The sequence below is a fragment of the Octodon degus genome, unplaced genomic scaffold (assembly GCF_000260255.1).
Source record: "Octodon degus isolate 3935 unplaced genomic scaffold, OctDeg1.0 scaffold00001, whole genome shotgun sequence".
Taxonomy (NCBI): domain Eukaryota; kingdom Metazoa; phylum Chordata; class Mammalia; order Rodentia; family Octodontidae; genus Octodon; species Octodon degus.
In genome coordinates this window covers 32,506,323-32,516,129 of record NW_004524577.1, presented here as the reverse complement: position 1 = coordinate 32,516,129, position 9,807 = coordinate 32,506,323, and the positions used below count along the sequence as shown (strand labels likewise).

Sequence of the window (9,807 nt, the reverse complement as noted above, 5' to 3'; positions counted from 1 at the left end):
TTTGCAGAATGCATTAACAGTGAAAACTAGAGATGCAATAACCCCATGTTTTAAAAGGAGAAATATATGTATGTGAAAAAAATTTTCAGTGGGGCTTGATTCAGCAGCTCAAATTAAAAACAGAAATAAAAGAAATTCCAAATTATGCATTTTTTTCTGAAAGATAAAGAAGCAGATGCTCCGATTTTGATTTTTCTAGTTCTTTTGCTAGCAAACAGACACTGCTCTAGTCCTAAAACAGGAAGATGTTCTGTAATGCAAAGCAAAGGGAAGGTGTAGAAAGTATATACAAGGTGATTTTAAAATGGGTTACAAAAAAAAAAAATCAGAAAAAGAAAGGAAGAGGCATTACTAAGCTGATTACTTGTTGATTTTTTTTTTGTAGCATAGAGAAGGATTATATTAGCATACTGTTTAAATGTCCATATGAAAATTAGACACAAAAATACCTTTCCTTGCCCATAAAATTTTTATTAGGATTCATTTCCCTCAATTATAAAAATTAAGATTGTTGTGAGATTCAAAGAAAATAAAGAGTGCCCACTATAACAATATACATAATTGTTTCTCAACAGATATAATCCTGCGCATCTCTTAAATGCATTAGATAAACATTGATTAATGATCCATATTAGCATAAAATTATAGCTTGCTAAAATAAGCTATATTTCATATCTTTGAACCCTGTAAACCTATAATGAAGAAGCCAAAGTAGAAAAAAGTATTACACTTTATTTAAAATAAAAATAATTAATTTTTAATATACATATAGCTTTATGAAGCTCACTATGGTAACTCAATATATGTATATGATGTGTCTTAATCAAATCAGAGTATTTCCAATTTTTTGTTTTGGAAATTTTATGCTCTTTCAGTCATAAGCATAAAGAATGTTTTAAGTCTCTTTTTATTCTTTTGTCAATCGTAATTTTGCTCTGCATTGCCAGTGCCCCTTTCCATAGAGGCAGTGGCCACCATTAATATGCTTTTCATTTTAGAGATTCCCCATCTTACAGTTATATTACCTTGTTGGACAGCTTATTACAAAGGCTTGCTCTAAAGCCTGTAGTCTTTATGAATCTCAGTAAAAAGTAAGTAGATAAAAATAGCAAGATGAGTCATCTTTTTTGCAACCTTGAAAAGCAAAATGGAACTAACCTGACCCTTTCATAATAACCCAGCTTACTTTTGGGTGAAATCATAGTGTCTTTTAATCAATAAAATGGGATGGAGAACCAAGGTATATTTTATGAGATTCGATTTTGCTAGTTACTAACAAATGTAAGGTTTTATCGTGCGCTCTGTATGAATTGCTCTTGCTGAAGTTTTCTTTACTGTCTTTCCTTTCACTGCTTGTGACTTCCTCAAACTCTTCTCCTTCAAGTACCTCCAGTTGTCAGAGACTAGAGAAAGTATTACAAATAACTCTCTAGCAAAGGCTTGCTTCTGAAGGACAAGTGGAAGAGTTGTTTGCCTGTTGCTGTTCAGTGTCCTTTTTCTCTACCCAAGGACTACTCCAAAGAGAATAGTTTCTCCTGGAATTTATCCTGCCTACACACTGAACACAAGCTTTAGGTCACATTCCACTCTTAAATCCCAGAGCACAACGGAAGGCAGGCTTATTATGCCTCCGTGGAATGTGGAACTGTAGGAAAAACCTTGTGTGTTCTTTCTACCAGACCTTAGGAGTTTGTGACAGATTGTTGCTTGATTAGCTAAATGAAGGGCGGAACAGTCAAGAAGCAAAGAGATGGCTGTCTTTCTGTCAGTCGCAAGGATTTTATTTAGGGAGCCAATATATGTTTGCATATGGAGTTTCAAGTCTCAAAAGTATGAAACTTCAACTAAATTAGTTACTTTCACAAGTTTCAGAGCCTTAGGAATGTGACAAGGTGCCCTCCAGGGAAAGGAAAGAGAAAAAGTTGAGTTGAAACTTTATTGGGAATATTTTAAGGAAACAAATTTGAAAATTACTAGTATCTCAGCTTCTTTCTGAACCCAATTTTTGTGCTCAGAGGTCTGACTCTCAAACACTAGTATGGTTCCTCTTATGGTGATGACTGTCCCATTTCATTAAATGATTATGTGCTCTTTTTCTGTATCAGGCTAGATTTGTTTATTAATAATATGTAGTGCCTGGCAGTTAACTAAATTAATGAAGGGTAGCCATAATTTTATGGATTAATAAATAAATTTTTATAAAGTTAACACTAATGTACCACTAAATATGTTCTATTTTTTTTTTTTTAAGGGTTTTTTTTTTTTTTTTTTTTTTTTTTTGTGGAACCAGGGATTGAACGCAGGCCCTTGCACTTGCCAGGGAAGCACTTATTCCACTGAGCCATCTCCCCGGCCCCTCTATTTATTTTCATAAACTGTTCATATTTTAAAATGCTTGGGCTGGGGAGATAGCTCAGCAGTCTGAGAGCCTGCCTTGCAAGCACTAAGACCCAGGTTCAATCCCCGGTACTGCATGCCGCACCAGCCCCGGAACCCTGGCACACAGTGTCGGCCACTGAGCCTGGCCTGGTGGCTCATGCCTGTACTCCCAGCACTGGGGAGGCTGAGACAGGAAGATCACCACGAGTCTGAGTTGCATAGTGAGACCCTGTACCAAATAAAAGTTTGTTTTAAAAATGTTCTTATACTCTTGTAAATAGGTTCCATTGGCTAATAGTACAGTCTTTGATTCTTATGATCTGTGATAAATGATAATATTCAATTTCTGTGAAAGCTTTCGGTCTAGAAATCTACTTCTGTGGATCTAGAAATAGATCAGCTGCCATATCTGCATGTTTCAAAACCAAAAGTAAAATTTAAGTTAGGCCTATCCATTACAGATGTCATAATTTTATAATTCTCTACACATTCTAGAAATATTTGCTAGTTTATTAAATTTTCATTTTTATTTATATCTCTGTACAGCACAAAGTGTTCAACTTAGACTTTCAAAATGAAAATCAAATGTTTTATTATGACTGGTTTGTACCTCACTATGAATAGTCGCTAATTGTAAGAGGAGAAAATAGGGGCCTGAAGATGGCTCAGTAGAATATGTGCTTCCCTGACAAGCACAAGGGCCTGAGTTCAATCCCCGGTCCCACCAATAAATAAATAAATATGAAAAAAAAAAAAAGAGGAGAAAATATTTCGCTATTAGAGAAATAGTTCTGTATTTGTTTACTTTAGTTAGTAAATGTCATTTTAAAGTGAAGATTTTCAATTATAGTAATAAATGTAGTAAATGTTCAAATTTTCAATTATAAACATACTTTATACATTGGAGATAGCTTAATGAACTATGAAATGCAGTAAATAAATAACTTTCAAAAGTTAATCCTATACCTCAGTAAAAACCTGAAATGACTACTAATTCAGTTTTTCAAAGTGAACATGTTATTATACCTATTAAATTGCCATGAAAAAAAATATAAAATATAAATAAATAAATTGCCATGAATTTAATGTTTTGGATTTTTCTTGATGGCTTCCTCCAGGGAAAGGAGTTAGTGTACAAATACTATAGTTCTACTTTTTCAGGGTATCAAATATTCCTTGCCACTTGGAAAATAAATATCAAATATTTTTTCTTTATTTTAAAAAGCATACTGTTTTCAATGTTTGATTTCCATAGTAATAAAGAGTAAATGAGGTAAATCTTGTACTTTTATTGTAAATCTTTCCAGATAAGTACAGTAGACTGTATAATATGTTTGTTGGTTGACTAGTACATGTTTTTGGAATTTAAGTTTTTGTTTGAATATAGTATTATCATGGAACTCTTTGTTTGCCTTTTTGCTTCTTTGAGACACGGTCTTGCCATGTAGTTCCTTGTGCTCATTATAAGTCTTAGGCTGGCCTCAAATTCATGGTAATCCTCCTGCTTCAGCCTCCCAAGTACTGGGATTATAGGGATGCTACCACATCTGGCTATTGGTGAGCACTTTTATTAACAGTAAATAAGAAAGTTTGTGTGTGAGAAGTGATAGATTATGGCCCTAGTATGAATTGCTGAATTACTATGGTGGTTGTCTGATATGGCTGAAGCCCTTAAAACAACAGCTTATCTTCCCAATGGCCACTTCCTCCTCCTTCCCCACTCCAGCCCTGCGTACAACTTCCTTTGACCCTTCCCTCCCACACAAGGCAGCCTCCAATATGCTCCTTATACGTCACTGACCCCGCCCCTCAAGCTCCGCCCCCAGCAAAAGTCCATGAAGTCTCAGGCTGGAGGTCTCAGGCTCCCTGTCTCAGGTCAGAGGATTTGCCCATCTCCCAGCCCTCAGTCTTCTCCCTGTGTTTAGAGTTAATAAAGGCTTTCCCTCCCCCTATTTCTGTTTCTCTGCTGCACTGCCACCACTACCGCCATCGCTGTTGCCTCCGAAACCTATCAAGAAGTAGAAACACAAATTTACAATAGGCTCATTTTTTTTTTTTTTTTTTCAGAACCGGGGATTGAACTCAGGCCCTTGTACTTGCCAGGCAAGCGTTTATTCTACTGAGCCATCTCCCTGGCCCCCAAAGGAAAATCTTTGGTTTTTTGTTTTTTTCATGAGCAGAATATATTTCCAGGGGGGGAAGAAAGCTCCAGTCCAAGAGAGGGACAGAAGGGGGGCTCCCTCGAGCAGGTGGTCCCCGGGAAGCTGTCTCTTCCAGGGACTTTTATAGAGGAACACCATGCGGTGAGGCGGGTCTAAGGTGGTGGAGAACATGGGAACTCCCTTAGGTGGGCATGAGGTGGGACAAAACTCTGGTCAACCAATAAGATTACAAGCACTGCTGCCCAGGTAAAATTGATTAAATTGGAATCAAATGGGGAAGCAAGTCATGTAGCAAAGGGGCATGAATATGGAGCAGAGTCTCTTCCTGTTGGGGGTTGGGTTAGTGACTCATTTGGGCCCTTTCAAGGTGCTTGATACCTATTTAGAATATCAGTCCCTGATGCCCATCCCTAGGGAAGTATGTAGCTGCATTTGTTTCCTCTTTTGTCTTGAGGTCTGGCCCACAGCTGGGAGTGTCTGTCTCTTCCAAGGTGCAAAGTCACCTTGTCTTCCATCTTGTCTCCTTGAGGGCCTGGCCCTGTCTGACTGCCTATAATATTTCAATGTGTTTTGGTCCCATAAGTGTCTACTTTTGGAGATCGTTCTTTCTGGTGTCACCCAGAAGTCCATTCTCTCCACTTTGTCTCAGGTTTAGCCTCCTGTAGGAGACCTGCCCAGAACACCAAGCCGGGACATGGTTTTTATATGTATCCTCCTCGACAGGCGTAATCTTCTTTGTCTCCTCTGACCAGAGACAGAGTATGTGTCCTTTTTTAAAAAATGACTTCCCTGTTTTTGGCATTAACAAATGCTTATTTTCTAAGGGCTTTACTTAGTTGGAACAGTCTATAGAGTTTTTCTAATTTTACATGCCTTTAAAAAGGAAAGTACAAAGAGGCAGGAAAATTAAGAGTAAAGTCAAAGGAAACTGAAACATAGCAGGCCTGACATTTCCTCTAGCATGTAGAGAGGGATCAGAGCCAGTGTGTCTCAGTGAAACCTGTCCTACAGGTCTTTTAAGAACGGTTGCTGACCTAATGTCATTTAGTTGGCCAAAGGAGTCCCATGTTTCATATACAGGCATATAGATTTTTAAAGTCTGAGCTAGGCTTAAAAGGTCCCATTTTATAGAAATTTATATAAAATCCATTAGAAGACTTTATAACTTTATTCTCTCTAGTGCTATTGTCTAAAGTCAAGCAAGGAATATTAGTATATTTAGAAACTAGTTCAAATGCAACATATACAAGTACACAAGTCATAAAATATCCCATTAAAGAAATAACATAACCTTGTAACATTTCCATTTTTTAACTTAGATTTACCAACAACATTTTGACCAACATTTTAACAAAACCATATAAGAGACAAAGCATAAGCAATTTTAAGCAGTTTTGACAGAACTGTATAAAAACTGTATGAGCCAAGCATGAACAATTATGAGCAATGGGCAAAGACATATCAACATTTGAAGCATAAAAATTTGTTACCTAAACGAGTCCCAATCCAGAATTTATGAAAGAAAAGCAAACTTATACCCCCATCCAATGATCTCAGTGGGAACCTCCAAATGATACAGGGAGAAAAAATGATCTCAGTAGGATGACCTCCAAATGATATAGGTTAAAAAAAAAAAATGAAACTCCCGACTCGAAAGGTACCTGGGACGAGTTCATGTTCTCTAAAACTGAAGGATGAATTTTAGGAACAAACTGAGGTATGAGCAGAATATATTTATTGGGGGGGGGAAGAAAGCTCCTGTCCAAGAGAGGGACAGGAAGGGGTCCCCAAGCGGGTGGTCCCCCTCATTTTTTCTTAAACTGTGATAGTCTTCATATGTGGGTTCAGACCTAAATTTTATACATGTAATATAATGTCTTTTTAAAAATCAGTGGACAAGATTAAGGAACACTAATATGCTATTAACTAATCACAAAACGTTTTGACCAACACAAGAAATATGTAACTTGAGTTTTTTTTTTGCTTTTGTTGATTTGCTTTTGCTGTCTTTCTGCATGTAGTTTGAGATTGGCTTCAGGAGCCTAAAGGCTAAACCATGTCATGTACGGCATTTCGGAACAACTGAACATTTTGGTATAATATCCGATTTTCTACCATGAAGCATGCTGTGGTTCCTTATGAGAGACCTGTAACTATAGGGAATCTAGTATGATTTTGTCTAATCTATTGAATTAGCTGACAGTTTTAAAGACTCTTAACAGCTTATCCATAAGACCTCTTTAATTGCTTTTTAAGAAAGATTTTACCTGCTGCGAGAGTCTTCCATAATTATATAAATATATGTAGAATAAGTCAAATTATAGAATTGTCGTATTTTTCAAGCAAAAGTGCCCTATTTAATCACCATGGGAAAATAATATTTTATGACAGTTATTCATAAAAAGTTTTTAATTGGGTATCTGTAATGATACTGTGTACAAACTTTGCAAATGCCAAATTTAAATCCTTAAACAAAAAGAGCTTATGGTTGAGAGTTGGAGAAATGCTTCAACTCAAATGCCAGCTTTAATACTGCTTCGTTCAGCTATGTGTATTTGGATAAGTTAATCATTCTAGGCCTCTTTTTGTTCATCTTCAAAAGGATATTTTACTGATGAGAGATGAACTAAACATTACTTGGAACATAGCAGTGTCTTAATAAATAGAAGCTGCATCTGAGTTTTATCAAATTAGGCTGTAAATCCTATGTAAAAATGACTATAAGTGTCCTACCAATTCCTGTTTTAGTACTCATAGTTGATGTCCATTTTACTTACAGTGCTTCCGAGTAACAGTTTTAAAATGCATATCTAACGTGTAGTTGAGCTTCTGGCTTTCAGTAGACCCCACTTTCTTCTTTTATGCCTTTATACTTCCCAGCCTCCTTTCCACTGCAGAATTTGTTCCTTTATACTTAGAATTATCACCTCCTTACACAGCTCGCAGCCCCTGTGATAAAAGACCAGAATCCCCTAGGTAGGAGTCTTCTTTTGGCCATTCTACCTCCTTCATCACCATCTCTAAGCCTGTGGATCCAGTCAAACATCAGAAGCCTGAAACTTGCTTATTTACCTGGTGACAACTCTCAGCCCAGCCTGCCTGTCCTGCCCAGATCACCTCCAGCTTGCGCTCATTTCTCACGCTGCTGCACAAGTGGGAAATGCTGGCTGAATGTAGACAAGTGGTCAAAAGTCCTTGCCAGGGGTCACATGTGCTTGTGGATCACAGCCTCTGCCTTTGATCTGATACTGGGTGAAGAAAATCTCTCCTCCACTATGATGGGTATCTTCTGAGTGCTGAACCTCTGGAATTTCAAGATTGAAGACTACCCAGATACCTGTCCTGGCGTGTGGAGAGCAGTGTTCCTGAGAGAGTGAGGCCTCCTCAGTGCTCTTGTTCTTCAGGAGTACTGGCGTCTCTTGCCTCACACCTGCCAGTGGTCTAACTCACCCACAAGGTCACTAGCACCCTAGGAAGGTAGTAATTTGTAGGTAACACAATCCATAATTCTTACCCCAGTCATTTCTAATATGTGTCTTGTTCAACTTTTAATATTTATTTTAAAAAAATTTTGTACTGGAGTTTGAAGCCAGGGCCTTTCCACTGAGATACATCCACATGCATACATGCATGCATACATACATATGTTTATTTAATTTTGAGGCATGGTCTTGCTAACTTGCCCAGGCTGGGCTCCAACGCATGATCCTCTTGCCTCAAACTCCCAGAGTCCTGGGATTAAAGCCACATGCTGCTTCACCTTTTATTTTTGCTGTTGTAAAAATGCTGTGAGGTATTGAACCTAGGCTCTTGTTTAACTTGTAAATATATAAGAATATCTTATATGTGGAGGAAAGGAAAATTATTTCTAAATAACTGCAAAAGATAATACTTTTTTAAAAATAATTTTATTGAGAAACAAATAGCATTGAGACAGTTTCAAAACCAATTAGTAGGACAGTTTCAATAATTAATACATTGCATACTGTTGTCTTCTTAGTGGTTATTCACAGTACAAGATGCAGACATGATATCCTGTCCACAAACTCCCTTAGTACAAATCTCATTGAATTAAGAGAAAGTAGCTGTATATCTATCCTATTTTGAATATATAGATACAAAATGGTCCTTCATTTGTATCCCCTCTTTTTGTTTAGTTTTGTCAGAGATGGGTTTTCCATTGTCATTTAAATATTGTAGGTTTGATAATACTCTTTAGTTAATCACACATACCCCCACACCTTCCTGGAGAGTAAACCCAGGGCTTCACACTGCGTATGCACTAGGCAAACACTGTACCACTGAGATACAGCCCAAGCCCCAGTAATAATTCCTGCCAGAGCCTATCTTTATTAGAGTGATTACAGAATGATCAGTTTTTCAGCCCTGGGGCAGGCAATTTGCATTACAACATAAGAAGGGATGAGTTGCTAGCTGCTGCCTTTCCCTCTGCTCTTGCTCTTTGCCACTGCCATGAAACGTTGGTCTCTGCCATGTGCCACGCTGCCTTGGAGCCAGCTGAGCATGGACTGAAACCTCCAGTAACTGAGCTAAATAAACCTTTCCTTCCTTCATTTTGGGAGTTGGGTATTTGTGCCAGCAAGGAGAGAAGAGTAACTGAGACAAGAGGTTTCTGAATCCTTTATTCTTTTCCACTAATCTTCGTGTGTGTGTTTGTGTGTGTGTGTGTGTGTTTGTGTGTGTGTGCGTGTCCATCTGTCCATCCTCTGTCTATCTGTGTTTACCAGCACTGTGCTGTTTTTATCACTGTAGTTTCTGATATAACTTGAAATTCGGGACCACAATGCTTCCTGCTTTGTTCTTGCAGGATCGCTTTTGCTGTTCTGGTTCTCTTCAGGGTCCATATATATTTTAGGGTTGTTTTTTTCTAGTTTAATAAAGAATGCTGTTGCTATTTTGATTGAGGTTGCCTTTGGCAATATTTGTTTCGCCTATCCAGCTGTGTCTGTGGAGATGATCTCATGATTTTAGTCCTTGCTTCTGTGTATGTGATATGTTACATCTATTAACTTGTAGATGTTGAACCATCCTTGCATCCCTGGGACAGAACCTACTTGTTCATGATGTGGATCTTTTTGATGATTTGTTGTATTGTTTGCCAGTATCTTGCTAAGGTTTTTTTTTTTTTTAATTTATTTATTTATGTGTGTGTGTGTGGCCAGCTCAGCCCACCAGGAGGCGGGGCGGGCTGGCATGTGGTGCTGGGGGATTGAACCGCGGTCCCTGTGCTTTGCTAAGCTTGTTC

The 9,807-nt window shown here is 37.8% G+C and overlaps 1 protein-coding gene across 1 annotated transcript in view; it reads left to right on the top strand.

Annotated features, from left to right (window-relative positions):
- The first annotated feature begins 1,200 nt into the window (after window positions 1–1,200).
- The window catches only part of Ndufaf2 (NADH:ubiquinone oxidoreductase complex assembly factor 2), a 61,079-nt gene continuing 52,472 nt past the window's right edge, over window positions 1,201–9,807 (top strand). The window contains exon 1 of the mRNA XM_023709447.1: window positions 1,201–1,240. Coding sequence (XP_023565215.1) covers window positions 1,228–1,240 — 13 coding nt within the window. The 5' untranslated portion in view covers window positions 1,201–1,227. The remainder of the gene's footprint in view (window positions 1,241–9,807) is intronic.